The sequence below is a fragment of the Colius striatus genome, chromosome Z, assembly GCF_028858725.1.
Source record: "Colius striatus isolate bColStr4 chromosome Z, bColStr4.1.hap1, whole genome shotgun sequence".
Lineage (NCBI taxonomy): Eukaryota > Metazoa > Chordata > Aves > Coliiformes > Coliidae > Colius > Colius striatus.
Window position 1 is genome coordinate 44,948,425 of NC_084790.1, and position 26,132 is coordinate 44,974,556.

At 36.8% G+C, this 26,132-nt stretch overlaps 1 protein-coding gene across 3 annotated transcripts in view; it reads right to left on the bottom strand.

The window, feature by feature from the left end:
• Positions 1-221: 221 nt before the first annotated feature.
• Positions 222-26,132, bottom strand: part of ELOVL7 (ELOVL fatty acid elongase 7) — a 31,048-nt gene continuing 5,137 nt past the window's right edge. For 2 of the 3 annotated variants that reach the window (XM_062018031.1, XM_062018032.1), the window contains 7 exons: positions 12,061-12,154; positions 10,243-10,433; positions 8,008-8,088; positions 7,559-7,615; positions 6,056-6,161; positions 3,088-3,224; positions 222-2,070 (listed from right to left, as the gene is read on the bottom strand). In XM_062018031.1, the coding sequence (XP_061874015.1) occupies positions 1,867-2,070; positions 3,088-3,224; positions 6,056-6,161; positions 7,559-7,615; positions 8,008-8,088; positions 10,243-10,433; positions 12,061-12,124 (840 nt within the window). In that variant the 5' untranslated portion in view covers positions 12,125-12,154 and the 3' untranslated portion in view covers positions 222-1,866. Of the gene's footprint in view, positions 2,071-3,087; positions 3,225-6,055; positions 6,162-7,558; positions 7,616-8,007; positions 8,089-10,242; positions 10,434-12,060; positions 12,155-19,678; positions 19,729-26,132 lie in introns of those variants that run through there. The other variant, XM_062018033.1, reaches the window with a different exon arrangement.

The following is a 26,132-nucleotide window of genomic DNA, read 5'->3' on the forward strand; positions in this document are numbered from 1 at the left end:
ATTGCTGAGATGGCCCCCTGCTTTGGAAGCCAAAGGCATACACAGAGGCCAGAGGTTGGTGGGATTTGAGACTTTAAGCCAGTGATCACATTTCCCACAGAAAATGTGTGTGGCCCCTGAGCAGCACCCTGCCTGTCTGCAATTCTGTGCTAAACCACCTCTCCACATGCCTGGGGTCCAATTTCAATTTGACATGACAGATGACAGCTACAAGGATTAAATAGTGGAAAGATAAAATATATATTTTTTTTTAATTTGTTTTATACAGAAGATTGTATGCAGTCCTGTAAGAAAACATTTGCAACTCATGTCCTAGGCAAAGTTTAAATTCTTTTAGCATTAACAATGCAACATAAATATCAGCATTCCAATAAAAGTATTCAGGTAATAAAACTTACTTTCTTAGAATTGTACAACAGGGAGGCAATTAAAACATACCCCAAAGTTTTGGCTATCTGAAAATCCCACAAGCACATCAAGCACAAAGCAGATATCACAAGCTTCTTTTCTGTTAGTCATGAACAGAAAATAGTACTTTTAAAGATAAGAATTTAAAGACCTTTAACTCTTCATTTCCAGATCTGTTGTGTGCACCAATTCCTTAATAAACTCATACACTACAATGAAACTTGCACAATAACTTGTTCCTTTAATTTCTATACACTTATGACTTTTAGTCTTCCCAGCCATGAAAATATACTGGTTAATTCCACCCAAACTGGAGTCATGCCTGGTCACCACTGCCCACCTGAATCTCAGCAGCTCACAAAACAGCATATATCTTTTTACCTTGTTTTGGACAACATAACTGCCTCTATTAATGGAGAAATTGTAGCCTTGAGTTGTTAATAACAAGCATCAATAATCATGAAAAAAAAAACCACAAGAGAAAATGTTTCTAAGTGTGTATTTCAATAGATCAGGAAAATGGAAGGAAATAAAGCGCAGTACAATTATGCTAGATGACATTTAGGCTTCGATCAAATAGTATTTTCTTAAACCTTACTTGAGAACTAAGATTTTGGCTACTAAATTACAAGGCATTTTTCCTCCCTAAAAAGCCTAGGCTACCAATATCAAAATATATCCATAGAGACACTGAATAATCAGTACATCAGGCTATTTTGCTAAACAAATCAGTAAGATGTTTTGATCATTAGGCTACAAGACAGTTCAGATAATCCCCAAATTGTTATATCCCCAAATTAATGTTCGAGCAGAACACGAAATGAACTGTTACCTTAGTAAAAAACTTAGTTGTCTTAGTAAAAGTATATCCAAAAATCTACAATCTTCAGATGAAACGTCATACCATGACAGTTTTACATTCCTTTCTTTAAAGTAATATCATTTGTAAACACATACGTAATATTGTTTATGGATTAAATATATTAATAAGTTTTAGATTCTATAAACCATACTTATTGAAGAGTCATTCTTTTATTAAAATATAGCTGACAGTCTCAGCAACTTACAATATTCAAGGTGATGTAAATTTTTACCCTCAGTGTTCAAAGTACTCAGTACTCGTCATACACATTTTTGTTTTCCCAATTAATGTTCTTATTTTCATGCATCTTCTAAGATAGAGATCATTTATCCATCAATTTCTTATAGGGCAGACATGAACAATTCCTTTTTTTCTTTTTTTTTTTTTTTTTTTAAATCAGAGATCTGCGCTTCTCCCCCCAACCCCCAAATTCTCAATCCCAAATAACTTAGAGTAAAAATACAAGTTCTGCTTTGGAAGAAAACATACAAAATATACACTGTTTAGTGTGTGCACCTAAATATCTTGATTGTCAAGTAGTGAAAGTTTCCTCTTCAACATATACTCTTCTTTGGCTTTAGAAACAAGAATTTGTTTCACTGATCTTTGCTGATCCCATTTCTTGCCATCTTTGGTAGTCTTTGTCCTTTTGTATAAGCATGGTACCAGAAGTGGAGAAACAAGACTAAAAACATAGAACCATATAGCCAAATAATGAACATGAAAATTGGATACTGGTATGGACAATCATCCATGATGTAGATTTGTCCTATGTGGACAGTAATCATAATAAACTGGACCTAGAGGAAAAAGATGAACAAAACAAGTACTTAAAAAATAAATTATAAACTTACCACAGACATTTAAAGATTCAGACTAACTTGCATACAGAAACACGGAAAGGAAGGCAGGGGAAAGGCTTCTTAAAAGCAAGAGATGCACCTTAAGGGCCCCTCTCCCAAAGTGTTACTCCATTCAAAACACTTCTCAGGATAAAGAGAAGTCCCTAGGACAAAGTGAAATTCTAAGCAGCATGCAGAAATCCATACTATGAAAAGGGGAGTCCGCCCTTGCCAGTAAGAAAATTCCACATGAACCCCAAGTTAATAATTCACTGTTACTGACTCCAAGAAAAAAGACTCTAAGTTATGAATATTCAAGCGAAACTGTTCAGTGCTACATATGGTTACACAAACTGTTCTATTAACATAGATGCAAGCAGACAGTCATGGCTGCTTCTTGCTGCTCCTCTCCCTCTTCCATCACCGTCCTTGCTCAGGTTAAATTAACTGTTTGGCCAGGAGCTGAATTTTGAAAACTCAGCTATTTGAAATATGAGGCATAAAAAAAGGACTGAGAGTGGAAACCTTTTGAAAGTGATCTAATACTGATAAAATACTTCACATAATTACTGCAAGAGTGGTTTCTAATGCTCTAACTCCGAGAAGTAAAATTCTTGAAATTCTAAATAAATACTTCTTCTACACTACTAGTCACATGTGTATTCTGTATATTAAGTATGTTTTCCTGGTGTAAAATTACATTACAACAGTTTTTATACAGGCAACGAGTTTTTTAAGTGTATTTACCAAGTACTGTATAACTGAAAAGGTCATGTGTCTAAAGCTGTGATCATAGTGAACACTGAAGTCAACAGATTTAACTATATAACTGAGGGGTGTTCACGACTTTTGTTTCAATTAAAACATAAGCAGACTTTGTACCAACTGTAAGCTACACACGTGAACTGCAACTAAAAGTAATACACCTGTGCTAGCCACAATCAGCTTTGCGAGGTGTTTACGTGAGATACTCACAAGTTGTATAGTTGTCATGTATTTTTTCCACCACAAATACTTATGATAGGCTGGTCCCAAAGAACAGATTCCATAATAAGTGTACATTACAACATGGACAATACAGTTCAGCAAGGCATGAAATGTTCCTAAACCACCTGTAGGAAAACAAAACATAGTAGTATTATAGCATCAGGTATTTAAAAAGCCACCTCAGTTCCTAGTAGTTTGTTTTGAGATGGGGTAAGGAAAAAAAAAAACCAAACACACCAAAAACCCCACACTTGCCACAAAACCTACAGACTTTGATTAACCCTCAAAATATTTAACCTGAATTAGGTTGACACCAATTCTGACAGATGATATAGATCTCTTTTTTTCAGAAAAAGCATAGCTAAGCGTTTCCAAAATGGCCATAAAATCTAGTTAATCTAATTATCTGTAAAAGGTTTTAGTGGAATTTTCTGGTTTTGGGACAATTTTTAAAGTTATTTTTTAGTAAAACATACATATGATGCAGACACATAGAATTCAACAGAAACAGTGCTCCTCCTGTTTTACACCTCCTTTCCAGTCATGATCATGAACTTTGCAAATCTTTGGATTTGCAGTAATAATATAATAAGTAATAACTCCCTCCTCAACACAGATTTTCAGATTCCCAGGGTTTCAGTTTCAGATAGTAAGCTTTTGCAATTATGATCTAAATGAGGGGCTCACAAACCCACCACCCACCTCAAAAGCACACTTACAGTGAGTAAAAAAGAAATTTAAGGCCAACTAGTCCCATCTTTGGGGCAAACTCATGACTGAAACTGGTAAGGTATGAACATTTCACAAAGCAAGTAAGGAAATAATTCCTTTTCCATTAGATCAATTATAAAGTTAGATGATCCTGCTTGAAATAATTTTAATTTAATAAACACAAGAATTTGTAGGTAAAAATTACCCAAGAAGTATTTTTGTAAAGAAATACAAACATGAAAATACTGAGCACCAGGAAGAAAACAAGATGACACAGAAGTAGAGATTTAGTAGGGAAAAAAACCCCTCAATTTTCCATTAAGAATTATGCAATTTAAAAATAAAATACATTTTGTTATTTCAGCAGTTCAACACTAATCTTCCAGCTTTATAGATCATAAATCCTCCAGCTGTGATTGCAAACTTACTTTGAAACTTAGCTATGTGTATTTCTAAAAGTAATTTGAATGTTTTTACAGTTCAATAGTACATACTTTTTTTGGCTTGCAAAGTGAATATTCAGGAGAAAAAATAAATAGTTAAAGCAGAGAAAAAACAACTTAATGAACAAACAAAGATATGCTCCAAAAAGGAATACCATAAGCACCATTTTACAATTCCCCATTTAGATCAGAGAAGAATTAGCATCTCCATTCAAACCCATTGGTTTTTAACAAACAGGTTGAAAACTTGATCAATGCCAGTATTTAGAAGGACAAACAGTGATGAAACTGAATACAAGGTAATCATCAGCAGGACTGAAATTCTTGGAAAAGAAATTAAGTTATTGAACAGAAAAATATTTAGAAAGATTACTACAAAGGTAAGCAATAGAGCTGTAGAGATAAACACAGCTCTGCATGAATATGAGGGACTATTATTAGCAGAGGACAAAACAGTTCTTGTACACTTTTCTGAAAGCATTTGTCAAATTATCACATTGAAACTGATGCAAAATCAGAAGGCTGTAGCTTGTATACTGATCCAATGTCCAGATAAAAGGCAAAAAGTCAACCACTTATAAATGGTGCAAGGTTGATGAGGAGAGAGTGTTAGTTTCTGTTTTGTTGTGGTTTTTTTTCAAAGCTAGGACTGTATGCTATACAGTCCATTGCTATGCAATACTGGACTGTATGCTAAGAAAACTATTCACAATTCCGTCATGGACTTAAAATACCAGTTACTCCATATTTGAGAAATATATGACACCAGCTTTCTAAAAACAAATATAGCAGAAGTATATTCTTTTATACACTAGGAAAATCTGCAAGTTGGACATATTCAAAATATTCCATCTAAAAACTTTCTAGACTTCTTCCAGGCTTTATTTTTGTATTCATAAAACAGGCACTAAAAGATTAGATTAATGAGCAATGGTTCTTGTCATTAATTTGTCACCAATTTTATGAGAGAAAAAAAAAGGCCACAGAACATGAGAGAATAAAAAGGTCCAAGTCCTCCCATTTCTCAGTAAAAACTCCTAACCCCCGCCCCCTCCCTCATCCTCCTACAGGCAGACTACTAAATGACTGTGCATTTCTCCTTCCTGTGCTTATCAGGCTGTTCTTATGGCAAGCTATATTTATTAGTGGTGTGCACTAATAATGTAGCATATGAAGATGCATGCACGGACACACAGAGCAAGAATGGAGAAAGTGAAGGCAAGCTAGAAGTGGACAAAGACTTTCAATTCAGTACAATTCAAATACATTTATGTAATAAATAAGGTCCTGAAAAATATTTCTGTGGGATTGTGAAAGCCAAAGTATTAGATGTAAATATGCTACCTAAAGCCAGTAAAAATAACTGTATTAAAGACTAAATAATGCCTGAAACAGATAATAAAAACGAGAACACAGTCCTACTCCCCTCCAACTCAGCTCTTATATTTCAGGGGGATAGATGGCTTCAAAGTAGTTTCAGTTATTTGCCTCATACACCTATTCACATCTGTTTTTCATGTAATAAATCTCTTTGCTTATATACAATCCTCTGCTCTGCACCTCTTTCCCTCCATGAGAAGCCAACAATGCACAAAATGCTGTCAAACAGGAAAAAATGAGTACTCCACACTCATTTAAATATTTATGGTGATCTCAGATGATTTGTGAAAAGCTGCAGACATTTAAATTTACAAACACTGATGTCTGCAGGATTTTTAAATCTGTTCTTTAAATATTTTTGTCTAGCACAGTTAACTTTTACTATCAGAAGATATGTACAACTTAAACTCTCTCTCCGCTACCTGCAGCAAATTTGACTCCAAACCACCAGGTCCATGGCATGATGGAATGATGAAAGACATGCAGGAATGTAACTTGGTTGTTTTTCTTACGCAGCACAAAAAATATCTGAAACAGATTTTTAATGAACATAATGTTACAGGAGATAAACAGGCCCAACATACTTACAGAAAACTGTATGCATCAGTGCTGGTGTCTTACTACTATACATTTAAAAATTCTTCACAGTTGCACTCTTAGGAGAAGGTAACTGTGGCTCTGGATATGCAAACTACTTTTAAAAAAAATTAAAACCAGTTTGTAAAATCCACCTGCAGAGTTTCAAAAGCCAAGGAAAACTTTGAAAGGTAATGTCTAAATTTGAACCGTCACCTATATGTGCAGCAGACAGAGTGAGATGGACTTGCTTGGATTGAGAAGTATCCCTTGAACTTAAAATGCAAGGCTGAGAACATTAACTGAAGGACTAGGAACATATAAATACAGTAAAAAAATACTTGGAGAAATAGCACTTCATTATTATGAAGTGACTGACTTACCTACCCTTGGAAAAAGGCAAAATTAGACACAATATATGAAGGCATTAATTGAGATCTATTGACCACATTTTAAGGGCGGACATAAAAGGAAGCTTTAAGGGAAGACACAGAAAGAAAACTGTGTGAAGAGAAGTCAGGTCATGCAAAAGTGTCAGACAGCAAGCAAATGAAGACAGAAGAAAACTGAAGTCTAGTGTGTGAGGAAAGACATTTGGCAACAGATTACTTCATTACAACTACAGAATTACTTTTGCAATAAAACCAAAAAGATGCTGAGAAGCAGGTACATGACTGGGTGGATTTAAATAAAACAAATTTTTGAAGTGATAATTTTTCAGGCCCATCTCTAATTAAAAAGGAGCAGTCTAACCAGCAGACTAAACTTGTCAGGCTTTTCCAGTTTTAACATTCCTGGCCCTGCCATTACCATTCCATTTGTCTTAGTCAGTAAGATCTTCCAGTGGTTCAATCATGACTATTTGCACATGAAAGTTGGATGGACCCACAAGGCACACAGAAGAATTTAGAGCAGGTAGGTATGCTAATTTATTCTGTATTCAGAGCTGCTGATGCAAATATTCTGTATGTAGAAGATAAAATCTGAAGATGATCTGGAAAGAAGTTCAGTATGATCAACACTGTTTTTCATCTGCAGTGTTGAGACAAGTATTGCCAAAGCACAGCAGTTAAGTATATTCAGCCGTGAAACAGACGTGTTCTCTGGGCTTCCTAAATTTTTTAAGGCGTGTACAGTCATTAACATTTTTCTTGATAATAAAGGAATAACAGTGTAATGGGACAGTAAGATGAGAAGAGACAATAAAGGTAAGCACTTTAATAGTATTCTAATAATTGAAGATTGGAGTGCTGAATAAAAAGCTATTTATGCTTCCAGCTCCCAACAGCATTGGTTCTCCTATGAATAGGAAACCTCCCTACTTCTTTTATTAGAGTATAAATACTTACAGTATCTAATAATTCAATGAACTTGGAAAAGTAGTACAGCCAACAAGTTCGTACCATCTGCAAGAGTAAAAAACAGAAATTGTCAAATCATAATAGTCATAAATAAAATTAAGCAGCAGCAGGAAAAGTAAGTAACTATATGAAGGAAAGTACTGGGAAAAGTAAGTAGTGTCACAAGGTTGACAAGTATTTAAATATACTGTTTGTTTGGTTTTTATTTAAAAACTCAAATCATTTTTAAAACCAAGAGTAAGTCAACACATACATTGCTTCTTTCTTTCTTCCAAACAATGAACCCCTCCAGTCAACTCACATTCTCCATGTTATGTAAGAGGTCATTTTCATTTAATGCATTCCACTCTTCAGCAGTGCATTTGGTTGTTCAAAAAGCACTTCTAAAAATAAAGTCAGTGTAGCAAAATAATTCAGCTTTGTGTTTGGCAACTTACTCTTAGAGCTGTAGGTGACCTCGAGTAGTCAACAATATCACACCGGAATGAGTACCCTGTGGCCCAACCTGACATAAGAAACTGGAACAAAGGTAAGGGTAAAGATTTACTTTATGTCTTTTGAAAAAGTTATTAATTTTTAATTACTTTTGCAGTGCATAAGGAGGAGGGAAAAAAAATTAAATTTGTTGAATCAGCAACCTTGTCAATCACCTACCCCTGTGTGGACTAGCTACCACAAAATCCTTTGCTCTTGCAGAATAATTACAAGAATTTTCTTACTACACTCATTATTTCAGCACTAGTAACTGAAGAGGAGAAACAGCTGCATCTCCAAATCAAAGTTAAAGAAGCAACTTAGTGTGTAAATCAGGCCACAAAACCAAATAAAACAATTTGATTTTTTTAAAAAATTGCTATCAAAGCCAACCATCTTAATACTGAAAAGAAACAAGCTCAGTATCTTAATAATGAAAGAAAATCAGCAAATCAGAAAAATATGGCTCAATAACATTAAAGACAAGGAATAAATACATCAATATGCACTATGTTTTTAGTATCACATTTTCTAAAGTTTTGCTTAGTTAAACTTTATGATTCAAATTAGTCTGTCACTGATACAAGCAAAAAGAAGCTATGGTTTTACAATCAAGAGCACACACATAACCAAAGGACTATGTAAAATATATTATAAATCTTTTCTCTTGGAATATGTTAGAGCTTGGATAAGAGCAACATTGTTAATATCACACTTGTCTCACTCCCCTGTCAGCCACTAAGCCTCCTGTATCTTCTACCTGTTTATAAAGTGATTCTCATCCTTTGATTGCCATCATCTCTCATGCACCCTTAACAGATAGAGGGTTTTAGTCTGTTTAACTTCCCTAAAGAACCAAGTGCATAAAGAAAACATCACCAAGGAAGATAGCACAATATGAAGGCACGCACCAAATGGCTTGGTTCCAAGAAGACAAAAAACAAGCTTTTGCTGAGCAGCAGACAATAGCAGAAATTCAATCTGTTGCATTCTATCCATGCATTTTTTCATTAAATTGTGACATAGAAGTCTTCACAGAGAATAGTTGAACACTTGTTAGTGTCAGACATTAACAAAAGTTGGGGTCTTCTTTTCTTTGTTTCTGAATGTTATACCAAAAATCAAACTTGGCACCAAATCACAAAAGGATCTTTAGCAGTTTTTCAAAACAAATTCTAAATAGCAAATGCACCTACCTTTTCACCACATTCTACACAACAGTCATGACACAAAGTAGCTGCTGCTACACTGTCTTTAGAGTGTTGTTCAGAGAAATGTCAAGCAGTTCACTGTAACTTATGAGTAAATTTATGCAAATTGGCTAACAGAGGAGTATTCTGCCAATCTGGCACAATAATCTGATAACTGGAATTAGCAGTTTGTCAAATCTGAAATAACCACGTAGCCAGATTTAACACTAAGAGGGTCAGTGCTAACATAGTGATGTTTCACTATATATAGTCTATACCACTCATGGTTAAGGAGTTTTAGGTCATTCATTCCATAGTGCTGTACGACTCATCAAGCTTTCCAGTGTTAAAGTCTAACACTTGCTTGCGCTATGAACCATAGCAAAATCTCAGCATTTGTTTTGAGAGAAAGAGCATTTTCTGTTTTAGGCTTGCTGTTGACAGCAGGGAATGGGGCAGGGGGAGGATGGAGGGTAGGAGTCAATGCTAAAGATTTTCACAATCTGAGGTTGGGTTTTTGTTTTGTTTGGTTTTTTTTTTCTTTAAAGGATGAGGATCCCCACATTAGATTTACTTAATTCCAACATTTGTAAGGCAGATTATGGAATAATCTGAAGATTATTCCATAAGTAAACATACTCTATACAGTTTTTGAAACATCAGAGTTGACTGTCACGTCATAGGACAGAAACAAATGCAATAGACTAAGAAAATCATGTACTCTGCTTTACCTGCTACAGCTCAGGATAATTAAATATATTATAAGAACTTTTAATTTTGTAAATTATATATAATGACATACAATATTTTACAGTCTTTCTTGCTAGGTCTACAGTTTTTCAAGCATCATCTCAACTAGTTTAGGATACTGCTTGGAGGAATATAATCAAAACAATCAGAATAATAGTTTTTTTGAGATTTACAGAGTGGGAATTATATTAGTAAATTTATTCAAGTTCATAGAGATATGAAATCTATAAATACATTACAAGTAAAACAAGTACTTACTTCATAAGTCATGTATAGAGAGAGGGCGACCACACTAAAATTATAAAATGCCATTATCTGCCTGAGATCAAAAGGTTTTTTATTTTCCATGAGTTTGGGTCCTAATGAAGTAACAAAATAAATGTATGTCCCAATGATAAAGGTTGTTGGAAAAGGTGAAGACATGAGTGGCCAGCCTTCCAGTCTTGGATCTAGAGGACAAGGAAGAAAAAAAAAAAATATCAGATCTTTCCAGTACTTATTAAATCCTAAAACAGCTACAGAAAGGTGCTTGATTCTTAATGGTTTAGGTTTTGCTGTCACTGATCATATTTCAGAGTCCATTCACATCAAATCCATACCAACTGGAAAAAAAAATACTTTCTGTCTAGAACTCTCCATGAAGAGTCTGTTTCCACACACGAAAGGGGCTCAAACGACAGTACAGGAAGGCAATGCACAAGCAGATCACTGCAGTTGCATTCACAGGAGTGCATTCTTCTAGAAAAGCATGAACCTTATTTCACAAGTTCAAGTCACAGACATGGAGTAGCCCCACTTTTCAAGATCCTTGAGCTTTACAAAGAGTATGACATTAGACAAAGTAACTGGGGATTTTAAAGTTAGATCATCTGTCCCATCAGTTGGTATTCACTGTTTAGTATTTGAGACTTGTACCTAATCAGTCCAGACATGCCACTTCTTTCATAGCACCATAAAACATAGTTTCATAATTAAAAGACTCCAAACAGAAAAAGTGTTGCAAGTTCCTCTCCAGTTATCCCAGATGCATTGCAGAGTGTCCTCCCACGCACACCCCACAACTTTTCCCTTTTTTCTTCTTTTCCCCACAACTGAGGCTGGCAGAAGTTCCCTCATGTTTCTGTGGTTTATCACCGAGTCCCAGCTCACATTAAGACTTGCACATTTCTCCATAAGCAGGAAAACTGATATGAACTTCATTTACTTTTTCATTATATATTTTTTTTAATTTTTATAAATTGACATCTGAAAGATTAATTTCTGAATGACCCCAAACTTAACTACTGAGTTAGTAAACATCTGCTTTCATGGTTTGCTGCTGTATTTTGCAGATGAAATAACACTGCAATTTTTGTTAACTCAGTGATTTTCAGCTCACAGCATTCAAGCAACCTGTCCCCCATGAGACACTCCAAATTTGTTTACAGCCACTGGAAGTTTTAAAACAAGTTGAGGAGTTCTGCTGCCCACAGGCTAACAAAGGTTGTAAGCCACAGTACTAGGCATCTGTATATGTTGCACTGCAGGAGAACTACCAGCTCTCCATACTGGTGTTTCCAGTTTGAGCCTGATGAAATCATGTCCCACCACTAACAGTACACTACAAGACATGAAATAAAGCAGAAATGCTCCATCATCTGTCTCCATCACAATCCACTTCACACCACAAGTCATACTGGTAAAACTCACTTCTCATTTGCATGCTGTGATTCTAAAGAACAAGGTAAATGGCTCTGTGCTATAACAGAAAGGTTAAGTTAGTCATTTTATTGATCAAACGTTAACTGCTTCTTAATTTTTCTCAGGAATCAGCTAATTCCTGTCCCTGTGACTACTACAGTAAGGAACAGTCACGGATGCCACTGAGACAGATAGGTCTCAACCCCAAACTCAAGATATTCTCTGTTGGTTTTGGTAAGCATGCAGAACTACAGACCAACAATGTTAATGCAAAGCTTAATATCCTCATATCAGCTGCAACAAGAGACAAACATTCCTTTTCAAAACAGTAGAATAGCTATATATTGCTACTCAAAATTATTGAAAGTTAATAAGTTTTAGATTTAAATGACTCACCAGCATCTTTAATCCATTCATCGTATAGCAGCACAGCCTTTGATGTCAGATTGCTAAGGGCCATTTTCACTTGATCAAGATTCTATGATGCTGCCTGCAAGACAAGTCAGAACAGGTATATATATTTCTCTAATTAATAAAGGGGAGTAATTAATAAAATAAAGGTCAGTAAAATGTTTTGGAAAAAATTTTCAGGAAACAGAATGGAAAAAACATGGAGAAGACTAACAGAGCACCACATGTGAAATACAGATAAGGGAGCATTAGCTGACTATATTGCACTATGCTTGGGGCTAATTTATAGGTAAGCTGTTATGCACAACAATATGATTTTGCAATCTCTACATATCAAACAAGCTGCTCCCATGCCATAAAGTGTTATCTCCAGAAACCATGCTGTGGCTAACCGTTACAGTTAAGGGGAAAATATAAATTATCTGCTTAAATTCATTTTTATCACCATTTCCACGTAGAGTCCAAGGCACTGATATGTGAAGAAGTTCAGCATTGCAGCAGTTACTATTGAAATTTTTTTCTAAGAAGCATTTCTAAGGCAAGTGAGAAGAAAAGGTGCCAATATGTCTGCTTAATCTTTTTCAACACAATAATTAGCTGTAATTAGGATGTAAACCACATGCTGATGAATCAACTGTTTCCAAACAAGGATTACGAAGTGTCATAGTACCACTGGTAATACCATTAACTCCCAGAAATTACCCAGCACATCCAGTTTGCATGCAGCAACACCTACATATGCTTATATGAAAACTGATTCTTGTTCCAAAATTAAGTCCTCATCAGGCTTTCCATTGCCTCATTCCACCTAGAAAATACTTTTTTTAAAATCCCAACAATTTTGAGGGGTGTCTCTTCTGTTTCCTCTCAATGTCTCACTTTCTCTCAGTTTCTTTCCATGTTCCTGTGCAATTTTCACACTGTATTCACCCTTGCTAGTCCAGGCTGCAGGACACCCTGATAATCAGCTTCTTTCCTCTAGCTGCCCTTCTGTATCCCCTCCACGCTAAGCCATCTTGCAAGTTTGGAGAATCAGTTCTGCCCTCATGATGGTAATGCATCTCTCTCCTCAGATCTTCCCACAATCACCTTCTCATCCTCAACACTTCTGAAAAACAGTTTCACTCTTACCTCCACTTCTAAAAGTACCTCCCATCCACTGCCATTTCACAGGAGTTTTAAAGCACGTTTTAGACATCTCAGAATACACTACACTCACCTTTTATCACAAGATGCAACACAGGTGAGCCTGCTTTCATTAGAAGTTACCTGATCTAACTTCCCAATTCTCATTTTGCTACCCACTTGTTTTCCTGCTTGTGCTTCTGCACTGTGAACCTCTGAAACCACAATCAACTTCATGTTCAGAAAATGTTTTCTCTGCAAGTCTTTTAAATTTCAGATTTTCTAGAAATACCATCCAGTAGCATTAGCATTTCCCAGTTCCAGGTCATTGGCTTCATGTTGACTATTTTCACATGCCCTATGTTCATATTACAATGTGTGCTGATGTAGAGATCACTTTCTTCATAGTAGCCGCTACAGGCCTGTGTTTTGGATTTGTGCTGAAACCGGTGTTGATAACACATGGACAATTTAGTTACTGCTGAGCAGTGCTTACACAGAGTCAAGGCCTTTTCTACTCCTCACCCCACCTCATAAGCAAGTGGGCTGGGGGTGCACAAGAAGTTAGGAGGAGACACAGACAGAACGGTTGGTGCCAACCGACCACAGGAATATCCTTGATCATGTGGCATCATGCTCAGCATATAAAGTTGGAAGAATGAAGAGGAAGGGAGAGACATTCAGAGTGATGGCATTTGTCTTCAACTATTACACATGATGGAGCCCTGCTTTCCCAGAGATGGCTGAACACTAGCTTGAAGGTGGAAAGTGGTGAATGAATGTCTTGTTTTGCTTTGATTGTGTGCATGGCTTTTGCTTTATCTATTAAACTGGTTTTATCTCAATGCATGTCTTTTCTCACTCTCATGATTACCAACCCACTGAGAAGGAGCGAGTGAGCAGCTGTGTGGGGCTGAGTTGCTGGCTGGAGTTAAACCACAACACAATATTTTCTACAAAGCTTCTATATTTATAAAGGTGCTGGCAAAATCAAAACAAGCAAGGGACATCCTCTTCCTTTTCTAATGGAAACTTGCGTAGCCTTCTTCCTTTTGCCATTAGCAATCACAGGCAAACAAAGATTTTATAGATGGAGACAAAGTATAAATAGCTTTGCGATCTTGCTCAATAAACCAGATATCAAACATATGTAAATCCAGCCCAGTCTTGAACACCAGGTAATTTAAAATGTCTGTGACAGACAGAGGATTCAGCTGTAACTGGTGCTGGGGGGAAGTGTAAACAATTGGTATTTTATAAATAACTATTTAATGAAAATAAGTCTGATTACAGTAAGTTTCCCTGAAAATCCAGTATTATTCTCATTTCAGTCTCATGAGAACAGTCTGTCAAGAGTAAAGGCATGGCAAACAGAAGGTACCTTGTTCAGTGGTTATAATGATACTATACCAAAACCCACAGACACCTTGTGCACAGCGTGCTTCCATAATTCAACAAATGTATTCATCGAATGCAAATAATCATATTATAATTAATCAATTCTTCAATAAGAAAAATATTTTACTGATTTCACTACCAGTCAGTTCTCCTCCTCTCACCCTGATGAAAGCATTATTGGAATTTAGACAGGCTAGACCTGGCTAGATCAACATGTTGACCAAAACTGAAGTCAAATCAGTAGCCTACTGCTCAAAACATGCTCTCAAAAGTCTAGAAAATTTTGTGTAGATGCTGGCTTAAAGTGAATTTCCATTTATTATGGGCTTGGAGTATTGATTGACTTCTCCCTCTTAATGCTCAAACCTCTCATCTGACAGCTGCAGCCTCATGAAATAGACAATATTTACATTTTTACACTTAACTTGTAGACATCACTTTAATTTCGCATTAGGAGTCACACAAACACACAGTTGGTGTTTAAATAGCAACTCTTACTGCTGCTACATACTGAGACCAAAAGCAAGCTTTTTATCTGGAACCAGTCTATTTCCAACACATTGCTCTTGCTTATAGTAGAAAGGCTGCAGATGAAAATAGCAAATTCTCACATTTCCTAGCCCTGTACATACTGAGAGGTATTTGCCCCACCTCTCCTGACCCAAGCACTTGCAGCTTTTCTCCCTTTAAAACATTCAACAAGAGCCAAGATAGCAGAGGATCTCAGCCTTCGAGGTTTCTTTTCTGTTCATAAGCAAGCACGTAAAATACAACTCCAAAAGAGTTACTAATCTTATTCTGAAAGTTTTTGTAGTTTAGTTACAATCCCAAGAGTAGGATGTATTAGCCAGAGAGCAGCCAAAACCTCACCACACAGGTATGTTGACTGATAAATCACTCTGCGTCTGAAGGTAAGCAAAGTATAGTAAGTTAAAACTAATTCTTTTAAAACTGAGAATAACATCCACAAAAAGGCGGTGCTGTTCAGCACTTTTCTATAGGTAAAAGATTTCTTTAAAATCAACTCCCATATATTACACTACTGCTGTACTTTCAGTGTGCTTTAAATTCTACATATTTTCTTAACCAGCTACATAGTTTTCCTTTTTAAGTTCATTCCTACAAACAATTGTTTACATTAAACAACCAAAAATCCTGAAGACTTGAGATTACTACCCACAAGTCGGGTTAACCACAGCATGGGAGGCATTTCTTATCCTGTTATGCCAATTTCACACATAAGTTCTTACTTACTTGAAAATAATACAATCAAGGCTTGTCTTTCTTTTTTAATAGAAGCTTAAAAAAGCCCCACATACAAGATAAACAACTACCTTGTGCTTCAGGAAAAAAATACCAACCATTTTTTAAGGACTGCTTTTTTTCACAGTACAATTGTATTGTTAAGAAGTAACCTGATAATGCTTTGATCATAACACAGTCTTCCAAAATGCTTAGCTGTTAGTAAGTCTACAGAACTTATCCTCAAGACTTGAAACTGGAAATATTTAGCTGAAGGGACAAACACTTGGGGGCAGACAAGGTCCTTCACATAGTATAGTCCTTCATGCTGTAAACTCATGTGCGCAGCAAGTATTTGTGGTAGGCACAGTTCAGTTAGGAAAATATACATTTGGTTTACACACCTGCTCAGGTACTTAAGAGTATAAGTACATTGGCACTTTCATTGTCAGTGTTCCACTTTAAGCTAGCAGGGGGCCATTTTCTTTTTAAAAATGTCTACACTGTAGTAAAGTCTTTCAAAATTTGGAAAGTCACGGGAACAGGTTTATTTTCAGAATTAGGCTAATTTGAATGATGTGTTGGAAGAAATTTACATAAACTTTAAAAAAATGCAGTGATATAAGTTCAGTCTACCCAGCTTGAAAATTTCTAAGGTACATAAAGACAGTCCTTTCAAGCATATGCATTTGGAAACAAGTACTCAAATCACCCAAAAAACATATGTAAATTACAAAGCTCTTAGAAAAAAAATAAGCACTATTTTTTTTCTTTTTATTTAAAAAATGGCAATGAAAGTATTATCATGCACTTAGGTTCAAGGCAGATGGACTAATATAATTTCTGAAGACATCTTTAAACAAACATATCTTCACTAATTATAAAAACAGAGAGTATAACTGAGGTACAGGAGGGAAAGGGTTCTGATAAAAGATCAGTCATCTGCTGGCCTCTGGCTCCCTACAGCTAAGTAGACAGCTGAAACAGTCCATAATATGCACATGAATTATAGCATATAGCTTGGCAGAACCAATTTCAAGTTGGACCATTACCTTTAGTGGAGAGGCAAGAGTAGACAAGACCATTTACACCAGTCAGAAATGTCACAAATACCACAGTAAACCATATAAGAATGCCTCATGATGAAAAGTAGTAGCTAATAAGTTTTTGTAAATACTCAAGTTCAGTTAGTACACAAAACCGTTTAGTGATTCTTGTATGGGAATTACTGGTATGCCTAAAACATTCCTTTTTAAATGAGAACAAGAAGTTTCTCCTTTGCTCTAACCCACATGAAAGGTATTTGCCATTCTTGATGGTGATTTATTCCCTCTATATTATTTTTAAATATTAAAACAGATAACAAGATTTACTTTTAAATATTAAATGTACAAGTGATGTAAGTTGATGGCTAATGAACAAAATAAGCAAACAAAATAATTTGACAGAAAACCAAGCAAAATGAAACAATCTACTGTAATCTCTGTTCAGAAAACAAATTCCAAAACTCAATGAGAACTTAAAAGTTAAGAATTTGCATTAGAGAACAATGCTAATTATTAGAAAGACAGGCAAACTACTTTGACAAGTACTCCTTGGCAACAGACTGAAGACTATGACAATGCAGGATAAACTGCAGGATAATTTCCACCCAAGGCAGATCCCAAAAGCAAATGTTCTGGAGCATCACCCCTGGCCTGACAAGCAAGGAACAACAGGAAGACTCCTCCAGCCAGCAGAGCCTGCTGGAAGATGGGGAGAGCCTGCAGAAAGCTTTGACCCACACTGCTCCGACTTCAAAATGACAGCTTAAGAAATGACAGAAGTATTGACTTACATATTCAGGCATAATTATGAAACTTGCATGTTTCAGAATCACTTGGTATACTGCTGTTAATTCTGCTCTTGAAGTTCAGAAGGGAAATAAATTGTTTTACAGACAGCATACAAAGCTTTACCTGGGAAATAGCAGCTCTGCCCTTCCTATTTCCCAAGGCTGAGTGCTTACATAACTGCAGTTTTCTTAACTACATTACTCTCTTGTGCCACATGCCAAACAAATACAAACTGCCTATTACTTTAGATGCATTACTCACCTATATTCCGCAACAAAGCTTTAAGCTTTAGCCAGGTGTTGTCTGTTGTTACGGATTTATCTGAGAGAAGTTTCCATCACTTTCTCCATCTTTTATGCCTTTTCTCACCACCTAGTCCATGTTTGGAAAGAGCTCACAGGCAAGTTGGCTACATCCTGCTTAGCATTAGATGGGCTTTTCTTATTTGATAATACTATTTGTAAATACTGTTCTTGTTAGATGACAGTTCTGCCCAAGTGAGTGCCAGAAGGCAGGCAAGGCAAACTTGGGAGAAATTTCCAAGCTTTAATGTATTAGTTACTGATTACCTTGATTAAATTTGAAACTTTGTCTTCAGTCTATTCTGTAACACAAATCCTAACTCCTTAGAGTACATCAACAATTCTTGTATGTATGTTTTAGAGCATATTTTGGGGAAAGAATAGCAAAATTCAAAATAAATATAAATTCCTTTTTTAAAAAATTGACATCTTACAAACAGATTAAAGATGTTTAGAAACTATATTGAAACAGTCACTTGTAAAATTCCCCATTGTCGGTATTCAGCAAGAGATCTAATACTTACTCTGTGTAGTCACCCTTACAGATGCTGCATAAAAAGCAATTTGACTATAAATTGTTAAAAGAACTGACACTGTAGACTTAACAGCAAGGCTGAACACTAGCAGAAAAGCCACTTCCTCCTCCTCACAGAGAAACTATTTCAGGGATACAGCTACATTTGGTGCCCAAGTCCCAGCCAGAATCATACAGGCCTTCTCCTGTTTCACATAAACTGATCCAAATCACCACTAATGGTTGAACAGGGAAGCCCTAGTGTGCAGTCCCTCAGCATCAGTGCCAATGAGCCTGGTCCTCAGGCAGGAGCAGAAAAGTCTCAACAGCTCACTAACTCAATCAAAAGCTTAGTCTGTTGAAAATAATAATTTAAAAAAAGGGAGTGGGGAGAGAGTTTCAGTCAATTCAGACTTAAAACACTGAACAGGCACATGCAAAGGAAGTATTGAGATGCACAAACTGGATGCCACAGGCAGTGAAACAGATGGGAACAGCAGCCCTCTTATAGATCCCTTCAAGATGATAGTGAAATCATGTACAAGGGACACAGGATCATCATGTTCTGTACACTTACACATCAATTCTGCACACTTACAGACAGTCGCATACTAGATTTGCAGTCAAGAAGTTCACACACTGCACCTTAGCAAATCATCACACTATCCATCACAAGCCACAAAGGCACTCTGCAACACAAGAAACAAACCCACAAAAATTACACTGTCCTACAGTAAGACAAGAAAAGATCTGGCATCACCAGTATCTTAAATACCTTAAATGCATCACACAGGCTTGCAGTGATGCAAGTGAAAAGTGATTCTAGGGACTATGTCCCACATTACATAGGAGGACATCTCAAAGCCAAACAGTCCTGCTACAGTAGCCTGGAAAGAAGTTATCAAGTTATCAAGTCAGAACCCAGTTATCAGTTTAACTCCAGTATGAGAAAGACCCTGGGCAGGTCCCTGAAACGATTTCCAGTTTCACTTAGGAAGTGAACACCATGGACATCAGTCAATCTTCCCCAGTTTTCTCTCTCTGTACTCTTAACGTTTCAGAGAAAGGCAAAAACATAAGCTGGGGGAAAAGCTTCTAGAACTTTACCTTGTTATTAGTGCTTCCCTGACTTCACCATTTCCTGGAGTATTTGCATATCAGTCATCCTACAAGCCAACTAGTCTCACCTGCCTAGTCCTCTGCTGGGGTGAGTGGCTCCTGCACTCAGCTTAGGACAGAAGCACTTCTTTTTTGTTCCCCAGTGCATGACTTGTACTTGGCTCCCTGATGTTTCTTTCTGGCTCAGTGATGGCAGCTTACAAAGTCATCCAGCCTCGCAGCACATATCGTGTGACAATTTTCACCTAGAAGTCAAAGTAAGGTTCACCTATGGCATAATGATTATTTTTTAATTTTTTTGTTTGTTTTTTGGTTTTTTTTGTTTATTGCAGAGTCACTTTACCTTTAGCAAAGTATTGATTTAGTAATTGGGTCACATCTGACTCAGGTTAGTCTCCTCCTTACCCAAAGGACTTTCAAGTTTCCTTTTTCCACCTCGCGTATTATGTAAGTAGAAAACTTTCCGCAGCGTTTCCATTTTTCTTTCAAAACCAGATCAACTAAGCTTTGTGTCACTTTAAAACAGGATTTCACAAAACAAGAAACAGAGGCAGTAACACAATCTGGTATTTTCAGCCACACTACACAATCACACTAACTCATATATCCAGCATTCCCACTCATTCCTCCACAAAACAACATCTTTGTGATATGCTGAACTTTTACCTGTACTGGGTTGTTTTCCTCTACAGCACAGAGAGTTCAAATAAACATATGCAAGAATTATTTACTGCTGCAGTGTTTCTAAAATGTATGCAAATTGTTAGTAACCAAACAAACCAGAACATAAAACTCTGTACAGAACTAGAGGGATAAGGAGTGGTACTTACCTGCACTATAAAGATAGCACAATCTCAAGTCTTTTAAGCTGAATAGAAAGTACACTATTTTTACAACATAATTTATAGGGTAGCTCTAAAAAGGTAGAGAGAATGCACGGAAGCTAAATAAAAAGAGAAATGCAGAGCTAGACTTCACCTTTCAGACAAGGCTTCTTCAAATAAATAGGAACAAGACTTGTTACACAGGTAACATCTTGCTAATGCAGCCAATATCAATAGAAAATAAAAAGCAGACACACAAGCCATTTTATTTCCAAACACATCTTGTAAACACGTAATCAATAGCAATGTACCTGTAGCTATTCAACACTAAACAAATACAGAAAAATTACACCATAAATTTCCAGCTGTGGTAGACAAAGACAGGGAGATAGTACTGTCTTTCGCAACACAAAAACAGAGCAGAAAGGCATTCATGGGAAAGCGTGATAAAGATGTAATTACCTGAAGAACTCCACATTCACCTTAAAAAAGAAGTAAGCAAGTGAAGTGGAAAATACTCATAATTACCAAAGGAAGAAGGTTTTTCTACTATCCTATCTTGACTATAGTGCACACTTAACTCAGCTGCTGTCACTGTGGTTGCTGTGGCAAAATGACATTGCAAAGTCAATGTAATTTTACGGAACTTTTATTGCACCAGATTTAACATTGCTGGCTTCAGAATATTAATAAGTAGTAACACTGATAACACCAGTGTGAAGTTGCGACATGTTATTTTGTTCACTCTTTAGTAATGCAGTGATTTACAAATGCTGAACTGTTCCCACATCACTCTCTTATGCTGACGTGGGCTAATTTCCTTTTCCATTGTTTCACAGCTCCTTGCACTTGCTCAGCCTACCCACGCTCTGGGTCCTAGGCCGATATTCTAGGCAGCAAAATAGTGCATTCTTTCTTCTCCAATTTTGCTTGCATTGCATTAATTTTTGAGACAGATGACCTAGATCTGACACCTTCCCTTTCCTTCCCCTCCTCTTCTTTTAAGCTACCAGAGAGCACAGCAGACATGCTGTTGAGCACCACAAACATCAGCAACTGTACCCTCCCTTGGAGGCTCTTTCAAAAGAAAGCTGGAACCAGCTGTGCCAGCACCTTCTGTTGACCCAAACACTGCAACTCTGAACTTCAGGAAGTACAACGCAGGCAGCAGCCATGCAACAAAAGGCAATGGCAGAGCTATAGGGTGACAAAACAAAATCTGTGGTATTTGGCTTTAAGCAAAAGTCTTGTAACACTCCCCCTACCCAAGGAAGTGTGCTGACAGTATCATAAAAAAAAAAAAAATCTGCTGCTGAGTCTTGGTACACCAACTATTGTTGTGAAAGTCAGTTTTTTGGGGATACTGCAGGAAACTACTACACTGCTACATCTTTCCAGTCTGGTAATTTGTACAGCTGCACTTGAAGATTCCAAATCACTGAGGGACATGCAATGAGATATAAAGGCGTTGGGGCTTTGGGTTTTTTGTTGTTGTTTAAATCAACATTCTTCAGCATGATGAAAGGTCTAGTTAATCACTACAAAGCATGCTTGAGAGTATTAGTGTCAGGCAACCTGCAAAGGTACATTATACTGTCATTTGCAGACTCAGGCATCTGAGCCAAAACAACTAAACATATCAGTAAGTACATGAATAGACTTCTAATTTTTCTCTCCTACATCCTAAAGAAGATCACCACTTCAAAAAAAACCCAGATATTTCCGGATAAGGGCCTGTTGTACTCTGTACTCAAAGGAGGAATCACAGAGGGACAAAGAACAGACATCAATGAGACATCTGAACATTACAAACAGCTGGAGGAAGCGATGCTGCAGATTCATCTTCTAGTCAAAGCCGCTTGTCAAGGTTTCATTGTGCTTATACATTTAGTCCAGAGATGATTGTACGGAAACCAGTATATTCTGACTGAAATTTGAGTAAGCTTTAGAATGCCACTCAAGTTGTGTATATTACTTTATGATCAATAATTTTCCACAGCATCTTTCTGAGATGGGTGCACTCCTTGGAGGCCGATCCACTTGGACAGAGGTTGGACATACCATGCCAACACTAGGATGCGAGTACCTCTGCTTTGAGTCAGCACTAACAACAGTTTCAAAAACACCCTTTCACCTTTCTACTGGTGGTGCAGGTAACCTTCTAAGGACTACAGAACTGCTGGACTTCCTAAGGGTTCCCATGAAAGCTCTAGGGGTCAAGACTCAAAAAGTAGTATAGGATAGGAACATTCACAGCTGCTTACAAGCATTAGAGAAAGGAAACATGCAGTCAAGATAACTCAGAGTATCCAAAGGTCTATGGAGGCAAAAGAAAAAGGCTGCCCTGAGGACAAAGCAATGCTGCATGGGACTGTATGCAGATGACAACCTAGCCTCCTAAGCTTACATGAAAACAAAACTCTCCATCACCCAACATCAGTAATTGGCTTGACTAGCAAAATTATATGTCAACAGTTTCTCAACCAGTTCTTGTTATAAAAATCCAACTTCAAAAATATATCAGTTATTTGTTCAGTTTTCAAGCAATCCACATGTAAGAATTTGCATTACCACAAAACGCAAAGTAAAGGCTAACATTATGGCCAAAACGCATTAATGACATTTTACAGCTATAAAGTTTACTTCTGCTCTAGATCTAGTTGGCTGGACCTTAGTTCCTTTGCTAAGAGAAATTTTGAAAAGTCCTAATTACTTTGTACACTGTTCTTGAGCTTCCTGAAAGAGTAAAGCAGCACTATGCAAGTTGTGAGTTTTTTAACAGTAGAGCTTTTTAAAATTCATTTTCAAACACCAAACAATAACTTCCCAGAAGAACAGAATGAAATGCTATATTAATGCACAGGTTTCATCACAGGTATGTTGTAAGGATTCTCCATCTTCTATGATACTTTCCACTAGTACAGTAAAACGTAGTTCCTACCACCTTTCCAGGCATTCAGAGACTATGCAGAACCACAGTTCATCTCTGCAGTTTAAAATACATCAAATCAACAAGGCAGCATGTAAGGATGAACCTACTATATCTGGCTAAGTCAACTTTGTTGTTTTTCTCCCCTTCTTTCTGGTCCTGAAAGACTGCCAAATACAAATAGCTCCAAAAAAATTTATCCCATCAAAGTGCATTAGGCAATTGATATGCTACATCAGAATAACTCAAGGGACAATAATGCTTCTAGTGCAGAGTCTCGGCAAGCAGCAGACTACTAATGTTCCTGTAAAACGCCAGAATACAATAAACAGACAAGTGTTGAATAGTCTACTCAGCATGTAACAGCAGTAAAAAGGCAGAAAACTGGACTGCATCCAGTACAAAGAAAGATTAGGCTTATATATAACTACACACTTCAGTTATCAAAAAAAAAGTCTTAGCATTTTTCACGTACAGGTTTCAGTGTTTTGCAGAAGAGGTCAGTATGTTTGGTTCCATCTTTGTATGAGCACTCAGTTACCAGAGAAAAAGGGGCAGCTTTTCCATCAGTTTGCACAGCAAAACTATGAACAAAACCAAAGCATTGGCTGCCAGTTCAATATTTCAGTTACTACGCAAAACTACCAGGCCATACACTACTTTCTGAACCAAAAGCAGCACCACAGCTCAAATCACTAGAGGAGGTTTCTAAGCATCCTGGGTTGCCTCCACTCTTTCTCTTCTGCCTCCATTCAGAATGATTTTATTGTTCACACTCAAACTAAGGAATACGCTTTCACTCACGCTCACTGTCTCCCATATACATTCTACAGATGCACATTCACTCAGCTAACTATAGCCAAAGGGGGTAATGTTTTCCCTCTGACTGGAACAAGGACTAGACCGTTTCCCACTGGTGAAGTCTCAAGAAATGAGACAAGACCATATAATTTCACCATCTGTAAAAGAAGCTCTCTCACTTATCACAAAAGTCTGTCCAGACTCAACCTAGTTTTGTCCAACACTCCAGTGCTTTGGATGAAAGCAACCAATGGCACACAATTGCACTTCATAAACATATGTGTAAAGTGTGTACAGGTTAAAAGCCAGAACACCAAAATGCAAAATTTCCACAGCTCCAGAGGCAATGTTCCATCCCACATCCAGTTTAATCTACAAGTATCCAAACTGTTCAGTTTAAAACACAGTAGCAGTCTCATTTCTAGGATAGGGGAACAACTCCAGATCAAACTGGAATTCAGCATGGCCTAGTCCGTGTTCAGGAAATTTTTTCTTCAACTTTCAGGTAACCTTGATCAAGTGGAAAGCTTCAGTTTATGCGAAGCCATTTCAGGATAATTTGAAATTCAGCTGGAGGATTTGTCACTCTGTAAGACGTCAAGCGCTCATTAAAGGACTTGCTGAAGGGAGGAACGGAGAGTTTTAACAGCTCCTATGTCTTCTTCTCCCTTCTCCCAACCTTCTTCTCCAATATGCAAGAGCCATCTTAATAGTGAGAAGTTAAAATGAGTTAATTTCCTGAACGCCAGTGCTACGCATAAAGCTATTTACAGCCTTGCTTTATATCACTGCTTAGTGTAAGAAAAAACTCAAGTAGACTCTTCTTTAACAATCTAACTTGGCATAGAACAAAAGGTGCTACAGAAGCAACATTGTTGGCACAGTAATAATAATGCATTCAAGCACAGGAATTAACATCTATAACAAAGTTTGAAGAATACAAGTTGACAAGTAGTACTGTAAAAGATGTAATTTCAAAATTGAGCTTACTCTGTTAGCCTCTTGCCTTTTGTACATAGTATCTTCTGCACATCTCAGTAACAAGACACAAGGATGTGCAAGGCACTCCTGAAGAGCATTACAACAACCTCAACAAGCTTCTCAGACGCATCCTGTGCAGTTAAAGTTTCAGAAATGGGTCTTTTCTTTCATTACTGAAAAGACAAGCCAAAGAACTTCAACAACAAATGCTATTTTTAAAAAAATATTTAATCCAGATATTTCTAACTGTACCACTAAACAAATTTTAAAAATACTGTGATGGATAAGGGTAAATATTATAAAATACACTATTCACTTGCAATATATTTCAATCTAAGTAATTTTCACCTGTAGAGAAGGCAGCATTACCAGGTACCACTGCTCTGAACAGACTATAGACATTTTCACGCTGCCCATCCCCACATGGTAAACAAATACTACAGTATTTATTGAACAGAATAAATGAATATATCTGACCAATAACTCTGATACTCTTGTTGCTTATACAAACATCTTTTCATGAAAAAAAACCCCAAAACTTACCAGATTAAAAAGGGACAAATGCTGTATTTCAAAACTTAACAGAAACACTTTGCCCTCCTGCCGGAAAACAAACAAACAAACAAAACAAAACCTCACAAAAACCTCAGACAAAAAAAAAACCAAAACAAAACCCTTTTCTCCTCCAGTAGCAATATCATTTCTAAACCAAGAAGTTTGTCCTTCCCAGTTGTCTTGCACTCTGCTCAAGCACACATCAAAATCATGAGGTTTAACTACTGGTAACAATTTCCCAGAGCTTTACTTTTTAATAGATCAGCCAAAAAACAATTAAAAAAAATCTACATGTCACTTCAAATAACTTTCCTGAAAGGAAAGGCGTGGTAGCAATGTGAACTATTCCCACAGAGAAACACTGAATCAGTTTTTTGTGACTTTGCTTTAAGTCATTTCAGGATTGAGGATACAATGCCTGTTATTTCCAAA